Source organism: Stomoxys calcitrans, chromosome 2 (assembly GCF_963082655.1).
Source record: "Stomoxys calcitrans chromosome 2, idStoCalc2.1, whole genome shotgun sequence".
In the NCBI taxonomy this organism is placed as follows: Eukaryota; Metazoa; Arthropoda; class Insecta; order Diptera; family Muscidae; genus Stomoxys; species Stomoxys calcitrans.
Window position 1 is genome coordinate 103,534,389 of NC_081553.1, and position 19,152 is coordinate 103,553,540.

At 40.4% G+C, this 19,152-nt stretch overlaps 1 protein-coding gene across 2 annotated transcripts in view; it reads left to right on the forward strand.

Annotated features, from left to right (window-relative positions):
• The first annotated feature begins 6,307 nt into the window (after positions 1-6,307).
• The window catches only part of LOC106083634 (band 4.1-like protein 4A), a 270,027-nt gene continuing 257,182 nt past the window's right edge, over positions 6,308-19,152 (forward strand). For both annotated transcript variants that reach the window (XM_059362286.1, XM_059362287.1), the window contains exon 1: positions 6,308-6,554. In XM_059362286.1, the coding sequence (XP_059218269.1) occupies positions 6,471-6,554 (84 nt within the window). In that variant the 5' untranslated portion in view covers positions 6,308-6,470. The remainder of the gene's footprint in view (positions 6,555-19,152) is intronic.

Genomic DNA, 19,152 nt, shown 5'->3' on the forward strand with positions numbered 1-19,152 from the left:
TGTGCGTGTGATAATCCATCAACTTTAATTAAATGCATGACAAAGGAAACAAAGGGTCATAAAAATAGGTGAAATTTTTAAAGATTTTCTGAGATGGGTAGGGCTCTGAGAACATTTTCACTAGAAGTGAAAATTTTTTACTTTCTCTTTTGTTATACAAAAGTTTGCAAATAAAGTCAAAGGGTGTTTAGAAGAAGAAGGTGAAATTGAGATAGACCAACAGACAAACAAACTAACAGACCCACAGACATAAAGGGTGATTTTTTAAGATCAATGGGAAAGTTTTAAAAACACATAAAATGCAGAATAATTCATGAAATCTATATTTGAAACGATAGTACGGTCCGTATAATTTAATGTTTGAAGATTATTTCAAGCAAATGTTGACCGTGACTGCTTCTAAAATGGTGCATCCGCTTAGTCCAATTTTGCCATGCTCCTTCCGACTTTTCGTCCGGTATGTCACAAATAAATGCTTGAATATTGTCATCCCAGGCGTCATTTGAAACGGGCAGTAGCTTGGAGAACCACACAGGCTGGAACATTAAGGTCTGAACTGTGTGGTGTTCATTGCCGTCACGAGAAGCTTCGCTACCGGGCGCGTTCACAGGTTGCGGATAGTGGAATGGTCCATACGTAGCAGCTGCAAGGGCAGTCGCAAAGGCAGTGAGAGGCCAGCGCCTTTAAATAACCAAAGGCCACCCTGTTTCCTGCTCACCTACGGGAGCTTGACGAGGATCGCCACCTTCAAATGAAAATGTGGCTACAACAACAACAAAAATAGTCTAAGGCTTTCAATCAAACGATTTAGGCAGCCAATTGACCGCTCCCGAACGTAAAATAAAATGTTCACCGAACTCGCCTCTCAATAAGTCCATAGTTACGTGTGCAGTGTGGCATATGGCACCGTCTTGTTGAAGTCACATGTCAGGCAAGTCAAGCTCTTGCATTTTGGGCAAAAAAAAGTTGGATATAATCTCACGATGGCGCTCACCATTCATAGTTACATTACGATTCGCATCATCTTTGAAGAAGTACGATCCAATGATACCACCAGCCCATAAACCACACCAAACTGTGACTTTTTCTGGATGCATTGGTAGTTCTGGCAGTGCTTCTGGCTGATCTTCTCTCCAAAATCGACAATTCTGTTTATTTACTTACCTATTGAGCCAAAAGTGAGCTTCGTAGCTGACCAAAATGTTTCGATAAAAGAAAGTGGTGGTTTAATGTCCAACAATGTAAATTTGGTTCGAAATTTAGTCACAATAGCCCGAATAGCCGCTTCAGTGGGTAGATTAAACTGACTATAAAATGGAAGGAGCACGCTATGAACTTTCTTAACAGAGCCAGCGTTTGGATAATAAAATTCAGTAATTTGCAAGCATTGTTCGTTTGCAAGACGATTCATGGTTAAATTATAGACCAAACTGAAAGTGTTTGACGGTGAAGTAAAACTCGACACGTGCGTGAGATTTCTAACCCAGTATTGCCAAAAAAATATTATAGCTAAAAAATCATCCATCATCCACACAGGAAGGTATACTGCCAGAGGATCACGGGAATTTTGCTTCTTAAATAATTTTTAATGGAAAAATTTCATAGAAATTTTAGAGACATTTTTTAATAAAATTTTGTGCTTAAAAGAAAAAAAAAATAATTTCTTGGAAATTTTATGGATTATAAATTATCAGGAGGAGGCCACCGTAGCGCAGAGGTTAGCATGTCCGCCTATGAAGCTGAACGCTTGGGTTCGAATCTAGACAAGATTATCAGAAACAATTTCAACGGTGGTTTTTGCTGGCAACATTTGTGAGGTACTATGCCATGTAAAACTTCTATCCAAAGAGGTGTCGCACAGCGTTACGCCGTTCGAACTCGCCTATTAAAAGGAGGCCTCTTATCATTGAGCTTTAACTTGAATCGGACTGCATTCATTGATGGGTGAAAAGTTTGCCCCTGTTCCTTAGTGGAATGTTCATGGACAAAATTTGTATTGTAAAGCCGCATTGATAGGGCCCAATTATATCATTGACTTTTGGTTTTAATCTACCACAGAGTGCGCTCGAGAGTATCTTGTATGCGATGGGGAGAAGACTTATTCCTCTGTAGTAGGCACATGAAGTCTGCTACGCCCTTTAATATAGATTTCAAATATTGTCTGAATTGTTCCATAACGTGATATAGCTCCCAAGAAAAACCGATCTTCCCATTTTATTTCTTAAGTCCCTCTAGGGCGCAATTCTTATTCGAATTGGTTGAAAGTTTGCAAAATGATTGTCTATTGTCTTATCATCCAATCAGTTGATAACCTGAATCGGTTTATAACCTGACATAGCTCCAATAGCTAGCAATTCTTATCCATTATCCTTTGTTTGCCTATAAAGGATACCGGGCAAAGAACTTGACAAATGCGATCCATGGTGGAGGGTATATAAGATTCGGCCCGGCCGAACTTAGCACTATTCTACTGTTGAGGCTCTCGGCTTTGAGCTGCATAGCCGAGAGCTGTATTTCTTTACTATTTTGTCTTTAGAAGACGAAAAAAAGATTAATATCCGCCCACTCTTTTCACCCTAAACTAAACTAGTTGTCAGAAAAAATTCATAGACATCTTGTCCTTAGAGTGTGCTCCGCTTACCACAATTTTCAGAGACGCTAGACCTCGGTAAGGGCGGCCCGATTTAAGCGAAAATTTGTGTGATCTCTTACAGTAAGTAACCTAAGAAAAAAAATTGGTATCCAAATTTATTATGGAGAGACGCCAAACCTAGGGGGGACACCCCACCTAGGGGGGACGCCCACCTAGGGGGGACGCCCCACCTAGGGGGACGCCCCATCTAGGGAGGACCCCACCTAGGGGGACGCCCCACCTAGGGGAGACGCCCCACCTAGGGGGACACCCCACCCCAAAATTTATCAGGCAAAATTCATAGACATCTTGTCTTTATAAACAATTTAATAGACATTATGTCCTTAGAGTGTGGTCCGCTTACCACAATTTTCAGAGACGCTAGATCTCGGTGTCGGGTGTCCCGATCTAAGCGAAATTTTGTGTGATCTCTAACAGTAAGTAACCTAGGAAAAAAATTTGGTTTCCAAATTTATTATGGAGAGACGCCTAGGGGGGACGCCCCACCTAGGAGAGACGCCCCACATAGGGGGACGCCCCACCTAGGGGGACACCCCACCCCAAAAGTTATCAGGCAAAATTCATAGACATCTTGTCTTTAGAAAAAATTTAATAGACATTATGTCCTTAGAGTGTGGTCTGCTTACCACAATTTTCAGAGACGCTAGATCTCGGTGACGGGTGGCCCAATTTAACCGAAATTTTGTGTGATCTCTTACGGTAAGTAACCTAAGAAAAAAAAATTGGTATCCAAATTTGTTATGGGGAGACACCCCACCTAGGGGAGACACCCCACCTAGGGGGGACACCCCACCTAGGGGGGACACCCCACCTAGGGGGGACACCCCACCTAGGGGGGACACCCCACCTAGGGGGGACACCCCACCTAGGGGGGACACCCCACCTAGGGGGGACACCCCACCTAGGGGGGACACCCCAGCTAGGGGGGACATCCCACCTAGGGGGGACACCCCACCTAGGGGGGACACCCCACCTAGGGGGGACACCCCACCTAGGGGGGACACCCCACCTAGGGGGGACACCCCACCTAGGGGGGACACCCCACCTAGGGGGGACACCCCACCTAGGGGGGACACTCCACCTAGGGGGGACGCCCCACCCCAAAATCTACCAATTTTATATATATTTGGATCAATCACGACAATATTGGACTCAAATGAAAGGTATTTAAGATAAGAAAACGAATCTGATATCCAAATGTCGGACCAAGTGTTTGGGGGACCACCCCAACCCCCAAAACACCCCTAAATCGGACATATTTACCGACCATGGCTATATGGGACTCAAATAAAAGGTATTAGTAAGTAGAATTCGAATCTGAAATCTAAATGTGGGACCAAGTATTTGGGACCAATGTGGGACCGAAACACCGCCCACACAGGACTTATTTACCGACAATGGCAATAAGCTCAAATAAAAGGTATTTGAGGGTGCAATATTGAATCTTATATCAAAATGTCGGTACAAGTCTTTGGGGGAGGCCGCCCCTCCGCAAAGGGGACAAACTTATGGCTATAGCAATATGGGGCTCAAATGAAAGGTCTATGGGTGTAAAGCACGAATCTTATATCAACATTCGGTACCAACTGTCTGGTTTGCCGCCCCTTACCCAAAACACCTCCCAAAGGGGACACATATACGACCATAGTAATATGGGGCTCAAATGAAAGATCTTTGGACAGGACTTATTTACTGACAATGTCAATATGGAGCTCAAATAAAAGGTATTTGAGTGTGCAATATTGAATCTTATATCAAAATGTGGGTCCAATTGTTTGGGGGGGGGGGGGGGCGCCCCTCCCCAAAAGGGGATAAACTTATGACTATAGCAACATGGGGCTCAAATGAAAGGTCTTTGGGTGTAAAGCACGAATCTTATATCAACATTCGGTACCAACTGTCTGGTGGGCCGCCCCTTACCCAAAAAGCCTCCCAAAGGGGACACAAATACGACCATTGCAATGTGGGACTCAAATAAATGGTCTTTGGACAGGACTTATTTACCGACAATGGCAATATGGAGCTCAAATAAAAGGTATTTGAGTGTGAAATATTGAATCTTATATCAAAATGTGGGTCCAAGTGTTTAGGGGGGGGGCCGCCCCTCCCCAAAGGGGAGAAACTTATGACTATAGCAATATGGGACTCAAATGAAAGGTTTTTGGGTGTAAAGCACGAATCTTATATCAACATTCGGGACCAACTGTCTGGTGGGCCGCCCCTTACCAAAAAACCTCCCAAAGGGGACACATATACGACCATAGCAATATGGGACTCAAATGGGTACAAACTTATGACTATAGCAATATGGGACTCAAATGAAAGGTCTTTGGGTGTAAAGCACGGATCTTATATCAATATTCGGGACCAAGTGTCTGGTGGGCCGCCCCTGACCCAAAACACCTCCCAAAGGGGACACATATACGACCATAGCAATATGGGGCTCTAATGAAAGGTCTTTGGACAGGACTTATTTACTGACAATGTCAATATGGAGCTCAAATAAAAGGTATTTGAGTGTGCAATATTGAATCTTATATCAAAATGTGGGTCCAAGTGTTTGGGGGGCCGCCCCTCCCCAAAGTGGACAAACTTATCACCATAGCAATATGGGACTCAAACGAAAGGTCTTTGGGTGTAAAGCATGAATCTTATATCAACATTTGGCACCAACTGTCTGGTGGGCCGCCCCTTACCCAAAACACCTCCCAAAGGGGACACATATACGACCATAGCAATATGGGGCTCAAGTGAAATATCTTTGGGAATAAAGCACGAATCTAATATCAATGTTCGTTAAAAAGTGTCTATGGAGCCACCTCACACCCATAGCACCGCCCAAATAAGACGTATTTGCTAACCATTGCAATATGGGTTTTAAATAAAAGATATTTTAGAATAGAATACGAATCTGCTATACATTTTCAGGGCCAAGTCACTGAGTGGCCGCCCCATCTCCCTTCCCAACTTTCAAATGAAAGGTATTTGGGACTATACCACGAATCTGATATCGACATTCGCTACTAACAGCCTGGGGAATGTCCCACCCCCATATCAACTTCCAAATAAGACGTATTTGCTCACCATGACAATTTAGGTCTTAAAGAGAGTTTAGTTCGATATTGATAATTTTTGGGGGATATACCTGAAACCGGACATATTTGTCCCCAAAACACCCCTAACTCAGACATATTTATCGGCCATGTCAATGTGGGGCTTATGAATAATGCATTTGGCAAAGGTTTATCAATATTGCATTTGGATAACAAAATTCTGTTGAATATTCAACGTATCTCTTATTTACAACATTGCCAATTGTTTTTTTTTAACAAACATTTTATACAAAATTTAAATTAAAAACAAAAATCTATTTCAACCATATCAACAAAACAATTTAAATATTCGCTTTCCCATTTCCATCACAACTAATATATCAAACTTTTCTTTTATTTGCAGAGCGATTGCAATATTGTGTTACACCAATCAAACGGCCAACCAACCCAATCATACAAATAGAGCTGCCAAAAATATTAAAAATAATCAAAATATTTACTTATATGAAAATATTGCCATAACAAAAAAAAAAAAACAAAAGTTTAAACAAAAATTCAATTAATTATTCATTCAATATCAACACATCAATCAAAATCAAATTGAAATTCTATTAAAAGTGCATGGTGAATGTGAATATGTGAAATATTTTTCAAACAACACACATTTTTTATGAAAAATCATCCATCTATAGATGGCCATTAATTAGTGTGAAATACGATTTGAAAATAGACGTGGGTGCTCGATTACCACTAAAAGCTGGAAAATGCATTGCCTTTGCCGACCATCACGGATTATGTCCGTTCGCATCAATTTGCTGGATGAAACGGATTTTGTACATGAAATTAAGGTAAGTTTTTGGAAAGATTTATTAAAACTTATTTGGTAAAGTTTTAACTTGAATAAGTTTAAAGGTATACCAATTTGATGTTCCATTTCATAAAGTGGACAAATGTCTAAATATAAATAAATTTTGCTGGTTATATAAGATCATCCTTTAGGGGAAAAAATTTACACTAAACCTTCTCCTGGATACAAGAAACTCTCCAACAAACAATGTGCCGCCAAAAGATTCCACTTATATGCACTCTTCTAGAATTGTTGAAGAAATTGTATCTGAATCAAAAATTGTTTAGATGATCAAAAGTTTCGATTACTTAGCATATGTTGATCTGGTCAGATGGGCCAGAAGAGTTATGCCTTGAGGAGGTGTCCTGTCTCCACTACTACGGTATAGCCATTAACAATACATTATTGTCTTCGCAAGAAAGATGTAGAAAAGTGGCCTCGTGGCTATTGTAGTTAGGAGAAAGCTTCCTCACATTCTTAGAGACATCCTTCAGGAAGCTCATAACATCATGGCATAGCAGGTGGTCGAAAGTGGTATTGGCATTAATCCGTCTTGACGGAGGTAGTACTGTTCAGCAGGATGTACAATGTATCTCTAATGTGGTCCCGTTCTCCTTGAGAAGTGAAAACATTCCAATAAGGTTTGGTTAGGATGAAGACCTGAAGTTCAGCAGGATGTACAATGTACCTCTAACGTGGTCTCATTCTCCTTGAGAAGTGAAAACATTCCATTAAGGTTTGGTTAGGATGAACACATGAAGTTCAGCAGAATGTACAATGTACCTCTAACGTGGTCCCGTTCTCCTTGAGAAGTGAAAACATTCCATTAAGGTTTGGTTAGCATGAAGACCTTGAGTCCAATGTGTTCGCCGTAGAAGAAGTCAGTATACGGATGGGCCGTATCTTATATAACATCCACCATGGATTGCATTTGTGAAGCTAATTGCCCAGTATACTGCCAAACAAACGACAATGGATAAAAATTGCGATGCTATTGAAGCCATATCAGCTTATGGTCAGACTCGGAACTTTTTTGGTTTGGATGTTGGCGACCATAGTAGGAGTCATTGTGAAAATTTTCAGCCAAATCGGATAAGAATTGCGCCCAATAAGGGCTCAAGAAATAATATTGGGCGATCAGTTTATAACGGATCAGGTCATAGACCGATTCAGACCATATTTCGCAAGCATATTGAAGGTTGTACAAAATTTCCGCCACATCCGATAAGAATTCCGGCCTCTATAGGCTCAAGAAGTACAATCGGAAAATTGGTTTATAGGGAGCTATAACAGATAATAGACCGAGTCAGACCATTTTTGGCATGCATGTTGAAGGTCATAAGAGTCATAAGTCGTTGTACAAAATTTCAGCCAAATCGATTAAAAATTGCGCCCTATATCGGAAAGAAGAAAGAAAGAATTGCGCCATCTAGAGACTCAAGAAGAAGTCAAGTAGTACATCATGTCATGAACCAATTTTGACTTAACTTAGCACAGTTATTTTGGAAGTCAGAAAGGAACACCTCTTGCGAAATTTTAGCCAATGCGCATGCGAATTGCGCCCTCTTTACTTTTACTTTAATTGGCTATGACAGAATATTTCTTCCACTAGCCGAACGTAGAATAGCGTTCCAAGCGCCTCGATCTTCTGCGCTCATTCTAAAATCTCTAACACCAAGTTTCGAGGTGTCTCCCACAACTTGATCTTTCCATCGGGCTTTTGGTCTTCCCGGTTTGCGTGTACCACCGTGTTTGCCTTCAAAAGACTTCTTTGCTGGAGCTTCTTCATCCATTCTGACAACATGACCTAGTCAACGCAGCCGTTGTATTTTGATTCGTGTAACTATGCTATCGCCGTCATACAGCTCATACAGCTCGTGGTTCATACGACGCCCATATTCTCCGTTAACGCAAACTGGTCCATATATTTTACGAAGAATCTTTCTCTCAAATACTCCAAGCACTGCCTCATCTGCTTTCAAAAGTACCCATGCTTCAGAACTATATAACAGCACGGGTGGTATCAGTGTCTTGTAAAGTGTAGTCTTCGTCTGTCGAGAGATGGCCTTGTTTCTAAACTGCTTACTTAGTCCAAAGTAGCATCTGTTTGCCAGTATTATTCTTCGCTTTATCTCAAAACTGGTGTCATTCGTTTCGGTTACGGCGGTGCCGAGGTAGATAAAGTTACTGACTGTCTCAGAGTTGTGGTTCCCAACTTTCTCCATGTTTTTTATCTGCTCGGTTGTGCAAGGCTTTTTGGTAGAGGAAACCATCCATTTCGTCTTATCTCCATTTACTGCCAGACCCATTTTCACTGACTCTCTTTCGATTCTTTCAAAGGCTGCAGTTACTACTTCCGGTGACCGACCTATGATATCGATATCGTCGGCATAGGCGAGTAGCATGTGCTCTCTTGTGATTAGTGTGCCATATTTATTCACTTCTGCATCTCGTATAATCTTCTCCAGCAGGATATTAAAGAGATCACACGATCACACCTCGTTTGCGATCAAAACGGTTCGTAGAGATTCTTTCCTATTCTTACTGAGAAACGCGTATCAGCAAGTGTCATCCTGCAGAGTCTTTTTAATTTTGCAGGGATGCCAAACTCAGACATGGCTTGAAATACCTTTGAACGTAAAGGAGTATCGAAGGCGGCTTTGTAGTCAACAAAGAGATGGTAGGTGTTGATTTGTCCTTCTCGGGTCTTTTCCAGGATTTGCTCGAGAGTATCTTGTATGCAATGGGGAGGAGACTTATTCCTCTGTAATTGGCACATTGTCTTGTCTTGTCTCCTTTCTTGTGTACGGGGCATAGTATGCTGAGGTTCCAATCATCGGGCATGTGTTCTTCTAGCCAGATTGCGCAGATAAGCTGATGCATACGCCTTATCAGCGTGTCGCCTCCGGTCTTTAATAGTTCAGCGGGTAACCCGTCGGCTCCTGCTGCTTTGTTGTTCTTAAGTCGGGTTACTGCTACTTGGACCTCATTCTGACTAGGAGGTAAACATTCTATACCATCATCAGGGATTGGTTCTGCGGTATCCTCTTCGCCGCCAACATCGGACACTAGCAGTTGGGTAAAATGTTCTTTCCATATCCTCAGCATGTTGTCTGTGTCAGTTACCAGATTTCCTTCTTTGTCTCTGCAGGAGGATGTGCCCGCACCAAAGTCATCGGTTTGATGTTTAATTATTTGCTAGAATTTCCGGACTTAATTCTGACTCATGTACATCTCAATTCGCTCACACTCACGTCTTTCCATCGCCTTTTTCTTTTTGCGGAAGAGACGTTTCTCCTCTCTCCTTTTCTCACGATACCTCTCCTTCATGTGGAGCGTTTCTACAGATTGCAGGCTTGCTCTATATGCCGCATTCTTGGCTTCAGTAGCATCTCGACACTCTTGGTCGTACCATGGGTTTTTTAGAGGAGGCTTCCGTCTCATGTCGTCTTTCCATTTCTTTTTCCTTCTGCGGTATAGAAGTTTCTCCCCTCTCTCCTTTTCTCCCGATACCTCTTCTTCATGTGGCGCATTGCTACTAATTGCAGGGTTGCTCTATATGCCGCATTCTTGGCTTCAGTAGCATTTCGACACTCTTGGTCGTACCATGGGTTTCTGGGAGTAAGCTTTCGGTACCCAAGTACGGATTTCGCGGCATTTTTCATGAAGTGGGCAACGGTTTGCCACTGCGCCATTATATCATCGGTACAAAGAGTGCTTTCATCAAGCAGTTGGGTCATTCGAGTGGAGTATGCCGATACCATCTGTTGTGTTTGCAGCTTTTCAATGTCCAGCTTCCATGCAGTGTCAGATCGTACTTTCCTCGCCATGTTCAAACGGGTGCGAGCCTTTGCTGCAACAAGGTAATGATCCGAATCTATATTCGCTCCATGGATCGATGGTACATCTAACACGTTGGATGAATGCCTTCCATCTATCATAACGTGACGAATTTGGTTCCTTGTGTTTTGATCGGGTGACAGCCATATGGCTTTGTGAATATTTTTATGTTGAAATCTGGTACTACTAACTACCATGTTTTTTGCCGCGGCGAAATCTATCAGCTTCAACCCATTACTGGACGTTATCTCGTGAAGGCTAAACTTTCCGACTGTTGGACCAAAAATGTCTTCCTTCTCTATCTTTGCATTAAAATCTCCCAGAACGATTTTAATATCATGGGCGGGGCAGCGGTCATATTCTCTCTCTCTCTGGACGCTAGTAGAAAATATCCTTGGTCTGCTTGTCTTTGTCTTCCGTCGGGGCATGGGCACAAATAAGGCTGAAGAATTTGGCTTTTATGTGGATTGTGGCTAGCCTCTCACCAGAAAAGCTGGAGACTAGGTGTTACAGTCTTCGACTAACCACAAATCCGCATCCAAATTCATGCCTCGTGTTATGGCAGCTATAGTATAGCTCATCACCGTTTGGTGTTGTAGTGACGCCATTCCCAGTCCATCGCACTTCCTGTAAGGCGTTTATGTCTGCCTTGTACTTCTCTAATACATCCACCAGCGCGTATACTGCACCTTCTCTATAAAGAGTGCGGACATTCCAGGTGCAGATCCGCAAATCATGGTCCTTTTTTCGTTTGCGTGGGTCGTCAACGTTGGGGGGTCCGTTTTTACTATTCCTTTGTTTTTCATTGTAGTTCTATGTTTTCCGGGGGCGGGTTACTGGCCCAGCGCCCCAACCGCATGGGTTTGTGGGAATTGCGCCCTCTAGAGGCTCAAAAAGTCAAGTTCCGATATCGTTTGATATAGCAGCTATATCAAAACATGAACCGATTTGACCCATTTACAATCCCACCCGACCTTTAACAATAGAAACTAAGTGAAAATTTTGCCCATAAACATTCCATTAAGAAACAGGGCCAAACTTCTAACATATCAATGAGTGCTGTCCGATTCAAGTTTGTTTTAAGCTCAATGTTAAAGGGCCTCCTTTTTATAGCCGTGTCCGAACGGCTATGTCGCAAGGCGACACTTCTCTGTGGAGAAGTTTTTACATGGCTGCCATACCAAATGGTACTGTACCTCCCAAGTGTCGCCAGCATTAGGAGGGGATAACCACCGCTGAAAATGTTCGTGATTTTCTCGCCAGGATTAAAAACCAGGCGTTCAACGTCATCGGCGGACATTGTAACCTCTGCACTATGGAGGCATTGAAAGCAACATTCAATTAATGCCGACTCAGTGAGTCACAATTTCCAAAGAGCTCACAAACATAAAACAGCCACTGGAAGCAATATGGTCTTGGCCAAGAGACCCCGTATTCTAAGTGGTGTGAATGAATGTTTAGTAAAAGTTCGACCAACGACTGCTAATACGACTTGTCCAACAAAGTGAACTGTTAAATTTTACCCCCAAATTCTTTGCAGTGGGGACCATCTGAATCTTTTCACTGTTAAACATATACGTCAATGTTTTGCAGGGAGATTTTCCTATTCTTGTGTATAATCAAACGCTTTGATTTGTTAGGGTTTAAGAGACAATTCGCCAATGATAACTCGAAAGCATTCGATACCGTTGACTACCGGAATCTTTTCTTTAAACTTTGCCATTTTTTATTTTCTAGTATGTCAACTAGACTGCTAATATCCTTCCTCACTAACAGATCATAATCGGTGTACCTCGAGATCGCAACCATTAGCAGTAGGAAAAGGAGTTCCCCAAGGATCGATTATTGGTACACTTCTTTTTTCAATGTAACCTAATGATCTTCCTAACCAACTGACTCACATGTATGGCGACAACGCTCAAATTTAGTTGAGTATCCATCTGAATTATTGGGTTGCCCAAAAAGTAATTGCGGATTTTTTAAAAGAAAGTAAATGCATTTTTAATAAAACTAAGAATGAACTTTAATCAAATATACTTTTTTTACACTTTTTTTTTCTAAAGCAAGCTAAAAGTAACAGCTGATAACTGACAGAAGAAAGAATGCAATTACAGAGTCACAAGCTGTGAAAAACTTTGTCAACACCGACTATATGAAAAATCCGCAATTACTTTTTGGGCAACCCAATATATTAAGCAGTCCATCGGGAACCTCAATAGTGATCTTCATAATGAAGAAAATACGCATTGTTGTCATCAACATCCGTTCTAATAGATTCAGAAACTTCTAAGAAAGCCGTTATGCAACTGTGGTTAGGCCTAAAACTAGACTGCCCATCAGTAAGTAGAGATTCCATGCTGAAAAAACCGTGTTTTTTTATATAAATGATTTTCTCAAAGTTTTTCGAAAAGTAGCATAGAATGGCAGTTGGCCGATATCCTATAGGCTCAAGAAGTCAAGAACCAGCTAGTATATCAAAACACAAACCGATATATACAATTCACAATACTAACCGACTTACATTATTGGAAATATTTGTGCAAAATTTTAAGCGCCTAGCTTAACTACAGACAGACAGACGGACGGACATGGCTTCCTCAGTCCCAGGATAATACTTGGCCACAGGGCCGTTGCCACCCTGCAATCCTTAGCATCAGCTCACGCCATATTCGCGCAGTCATCGTAGAAACCGTCCACCCTTCTTGGTAGGGGTGCCCTCGCACAGGTCAGGGCTGACTGTTTCTGTAGCACAATCTACGGTACTCAGCGATCCATTCATGGCCAGCTTGTCGGTCATGAACGTTTTTCGTGGCTCGAAGAAGCTTCTTGCATCTTTTAATCAGTATCGATCTCCCAATGCCCAACAGCAGAGCCTTCAGCGCCCCTTCTATTTGATCGGGTGCCAATGCCAGCATCAACTTTGTCTACTGTGCTTTGAGAACTGCATACACCTCCAACTGAAAAACGCTGAAACCTTATAAAACCATATACTCATGTGGTTCCTTGATTCCAAGGAATTCAACTGTGTGCCCTAGCAAATTTACACTCATCCATGTATACAGAAGATACTGGGATCCTGGGTACCCCAACCAAGAAATCCCTTTTCAGAGAAATCGAAGTCCAATTTATAATTCTTGGGTATTTTGCTGATCCGGATATTGAATTCCAAACTCAACATTTTCTAATTGGAGTTCATTTATTTGCAAGAGGGCTTTTGGAAAAATATGGCGGCTTAAACCTCATATCGTGTATTAGCTGTAAACTGCAGTTTTCCAAACTGTATGGTGTCGTGGTGTGGTGGACGGAGTTCCAAAATTCCATTTACTTCTCAGTACTCTGCCGGGTGCAAAGGATAGCTTCCTTGAGCACTTAATTTAGTGTTACATCTAATGGATATACAAATTGCACCAGTAAGGAACATGGGGAAACTTCGCGCATATCAATGAGTGCAGTCCGATTCAAGTTTAAGCTCAGTCCGAAAGTTTAAAGCCGAGTCCGAAAGGCGTGCTGCAGTGCGACACCTCTTTGAAGAGAAGTTTTTACTTGGCATAGTACCTCACATATGTTGCCAGCATTGGGAGAGGAAAAATACCGCTGACATTTTTTTCTGACGATCTCGCCAGGATTCGAACCCAAGCGTTCAGGGTCATAGGCGGACTTGCTAACCTCTGCTCTAGAAAGTTTCTGTGCAAAATTTTAAGAGGATAAAGCGGAGGGTATAAAATTCGTTCATGATATTGGCATCTTATACCTCGGCCCCCAAATACATAGCTCTCTTCCTACCGCTTTTCTAAAAAATTGTTCGTTCCGTTTGCCAAATTTTGCCTGGATTTGGATTTCGCACTGCCCCTGCAATCAAAACAACCCCTAACGTTTTAGCCAACATTGTTAGATTGGTTCCACTGACAAGCGACACCTTCGATGCCATCATAATTCACACTTAGTGCCCACATGTGTGTGACAAAGTGATAGAAGAGGATATGTGGGATAAGAAACAGCCACACCATCTCCAAGGAGCCATCACGGGCATCAACATCAGAATAACAAAATCAGCATCATCACCATTTGAACACCCTCACCATCATCAGCAGGACGACCGTGATGATTATCATCATCAGACACTATTAAATGTCAGAATAGTAAATGTTTTGTTAGCACTTTTCACAGTGAGTCAAGTGTAAAAGTGGATGGATGAATGGATTGATGGCTTGTTGGTTGGTTGTGTGGTTCGTTGTAGGTGGCTGTTGGTTAAAGGCATACAAACTGACAGACATTGTCTGTATATTGGGAATAGAGAGACTCACAGTGTGATGCTGGATGTTGTTCATCTGTATCAAATGCGAAATTGCATACGTTTGCAGGAAATAAACTTGTAGAAAAAAAAGGCTAAAACGACACACTGACAGTTTTATTCGTCCCGATTTGCTTTTCCAGGCAAAAAAATTTTTTTTTTGGAAAAATGTTTTCTAGTCCAACACACAATGGCACTTGCCAAGGTACTCCATGAATTTGTGAAAAAGTGCAGTTTATTTTACCATGCAGGCTTGGCTGGTCTAAGTACCTCTGCTTACTTTTACACTTTACACACTCGAGCAATTTGGTGTTGCGGGCGTTGACAGATATGGCAACACCTTACACATGTGGTGGCTCCATTATATTCTGTTCATAGTAAACTTTGAAAATTTGTGTACCCCATTTGCCAACTTTCAGGAAAATACTTCAACATTGCTTTGTTTGTTTGTGTATTTAAGGATATTGGTTAGATATATGATGCTACCTGGTGTCTGTGTGTTGTCTGCCTGCCTTAGTGTTGGTGATGGCGTTACACGGGTACCATTTTGTACACTTGTAACCTAATTGGATTCATTTGTGGCTCAAGTAGCATGCAGAGTATTATCCAAATGGGACACTTCACATTTTAAACGGCATTTGTGGCAGCACTCTCTTGAGTGAGATGTGGGAGCACGGGGTGCAATCAAATGTGCGTGTGTGTGTGTGTGTGTTTGTTTGTTTGTTTGTTTGTTTGTTTATTGAGTGTAACACCAGCACAACAAGATTATATCTTATATGTTAATGTGCTGATTCGCAATAGAGTATATAAAATAATGATTATTCTTTTTAAAAGGATATTAACTAATCTTAACATTTTAAATTATAGTAGTAAATATTAAGGACATTTAAAGAAAAATAATTCGTAGTTCATTTAAAAAATTTAAATAGCTCATTTTTGAATGAAGTTGCATTGCTTATGCTCTGTATGTTGGGAGGTAGGTTGTTCCAGAGACGCGTACTATGTACAATGTACTGTCGTTCAGAGGTTTGTGTGGCAAATCGTGGTTGAATGAGTTTTAGGCCACGGTTGGATCTGGCGAATTTCAGATGTTTGTGTAGGTATTCAGGTTCTTTTGTGTAGATTACCTTGTGCAGAAGAAGTAGACATCTGACATTCAGTAAGTTTGAAAAAGTTAAGTTAAATATTTGGTATGTAAATTGTGATATACGAGCTTGTCGACTTTTGTTAAACACATATCTTGCAATATCATTGTAAGCAACATTAAGCTTTCTACTGGTGTCTGCATCACAATTCGCAAATATCTCGCATCCATATAACAATGTGGGAATTAAATAACTTTTTGCAAGTAACATTCGGATGTGAAAAGGAGTTGACAAGCGAACAGTCCATAAATTTCGCAGCATCCCACGTACTTTGCCAACTGTTGCATTAATGTGATTTGTCCACGTTAGGGTTGAATTAAAAGTCAATCCTAAATTTGTGGCTACTTGTACAAGATTCACTACAGAGTTACCAATTTTCACAACGAGATCATCAGTTATTGTCACATTTCTTTTACTTATCAGAATCAGTTTGGTTTTGGATGGATTTAAACATAATGCATTATTAACAGCCCAACAATGTATTAAGTCTAAATCAATATTTATGTTAGACACACAGGTTTGGATATCTTTCAGTTTGCAGTATGTGTAAAGTTGGACATCGTCAGCATACATTTGGATTTTAGATGTTGCAGGCACATCAGGCAGATCATTTATATACATGGAAAATAAAAGAGGGCCAAGGATAGAACCTTGAGGTACTCCTTTAAGGACATTCAGAGAGTTAGACCAACTATTGTTATAAAAAACAGACTGCGATCTTTGCGTCAAATATGATGATATCAGCTTGCAAGACGTCTCGGAGAAATTAAATAATTTCATAAGTTTTAGGACAAGAATATTATGGTTTACAGTGTCAAAGGCCTTACTGTGATCCAAAAGAAGGAGAAAGGATATCATTCCGTTATCCATACTTTGACGAAGGTTTTCAATTACATCAATCAGAACAGTGGTACAACTTCTTTTCTTTCTAAATCCAGATTGCCAGTTAGATAACAAATTTTCAGATTTCAGAAAATGCTCAATTTGGTTAGCCATTATGCGTTCCAGTGCTTTAGACAGGTATGGTAAAATGGCGATGGGACGGTACTCATTTTTTGATTTGCGAATAGGTACAATTTTTGCATGTTTCCATTCAAGCGGAAAAGTGGATTTAGTTAGAACAGTGTTAAATATATATGTTAAATATGGCAGAATCTTTGGCACAATTATTTTAATAAATCGTGGATTTATTTCATCAGTTCCGATCGCATTAGATTTAATGGACAGAATGCTGTGTAGAACCTCAGTTTCATTTACACAGCGAAAGGAAAAAGGATTTTCAACAGCTACCATGCACATATTTTCATATATATTTTCAGTAGTATAGACAGTGTTTATTGAAACAAAATTCTCATTTAGTTCATTTATGTTCAAGTTGGGTTCCAGCTGAGTATTGCGTTTTTCTCCAACGCCAATTTTTCGTATCTCATTCCATTTAGAGCGACTATTAACAGCATTCTGAAATTTATTATGAAAATACAATGTCTTTGCCTCAGTTATACACTTTCCAACAGCTCTTCTAGCATTTTTAAAATGTTCATGTAGTTGTGAGGTTCTAAAACGTTTCCAACGTCTATATGAAAAGTTTCTTTCATCAATCAAAGTTTTTATTCGCTGGTTAAACCAAGGTGGTTGTGAATATTTAATTGTTATTGTTTTCTCTGGAACACATCGATTGTATATTGAACAGATATGATTTTGAACAAATGATATTTGTTCATCCACAGAGTCAAAGTGATAAATTGAGTCCCACGGTACTTCATCAGTAAGGTGATTCAGTAAATTGTAGTTTATTTTCTTAAAATCGCGGTAGGTAATTCTGTTGTCTTGATAGGTCATGACGTAGTTATATGTTAGAAACAGTAGGTCATGTTTAGAAAAACCAGGTGCAGCAAGTTGGTCATAAAACAAAACATTTGCAACATTGTTAACAAAAAATATATCCAGAATGCTGGATGAATGACTCGTAAAATGGGTGGGCACAGAAGTGTTAGTTGGTACTAAGCCCAACAGCTCCATCGAACTGGAAAAATGAGATTCAGACAATATATTGCTATTAAAGTCACCAGCTATAGCTATATTGTTGTAAGAAAACGAGATTGTTTCGATACAAGATAGGAGCATGTCATATGGTATATTGTTGTGGGGCCTGTAAACACAGCCAATCAGCATCTTGTCATTTGAATAACAGTTTATTTCTAGAAATAGGTATTCAATGCTGTCACCTTGTGATGACATACATTTAACAGTCGCATGTAGTCCAGATTTCAAAAATATAGCAACACCGCCACCATGACTTTGCCTATCGGCTCTAAATATGTTATATCCTGGTAAGGTATATATATTATCGCATATATCCGGGCGAAACCAAGTTTCAGATACACATATGGCATCTATAGCAGAATTCACAAAAGTATCTCGAAATTCATCCATTTTATTGTTCAAACTTTGTGCATTTATATGAACAATTGTAAGCCCAGGCATTTGGTTCTTAAAAATCTTCAGCATCAATTTGAGATTATCTCTGGAACCGCAAGAAGTGTCACTTGACATATGTAATACGCATAAGCAATGCTAACAGTATGAATAGTTGACTTAAGTGCTGAGCTGTATTAAGGAAATTCGATTTAAATAGAGGCAAAACATATATATGATAACATAGAAAAAGGCATAGTAAAGCGAATATATAGTAACATACAATTAAAATTATTATATTAAATTTAATATGACACCAAAATATTTCAGGACTCAATATGAGCAACTGGTCTTTCAGGTGTTTCACGAAAGAGATTGGTAAGTTGCTCTATGTTTTCAACAAGCGTAGGGGAATCAGATCCAGGCCGTCTTACATAAACAAGGCCACGAAGCGAAAAAACAGACTCCAGATGTTTTTGTCGCTTAAGCTTCAGTGCATTTTGAAAAATTTTGTAATTATGGTTTGTCAGGTTCTCATTTATATAGAACGGTTTATTAGAGTCAAAACCTGCATGACTCAATACCAGGTTTGAATTAATTGATTTTCTAAACCTCGCAATATTTTTTAAGACAAAGTTTTTGTCAAATGGCGTTGCTAAATGAACCAAATGGCGTTGCTAATGTGTGGTTCATGAATAATGTGAGTTTTAACGAGAAACGAAAGGATTGTGGTCAACAGGGGGCTGCAAAATGGGACAAAAGATAAGCAACCAATTTAACATTTGCATAATAGAAGTGCATCACTTAGTTTCAACTTGGATTAAGTTGACAAGTTTCGGATAAATGAGAGCTTAAGGCTTTAATCGTGATGATCAATTTAAAGAAAAACAAGTCAGAGCGTGCTAAGT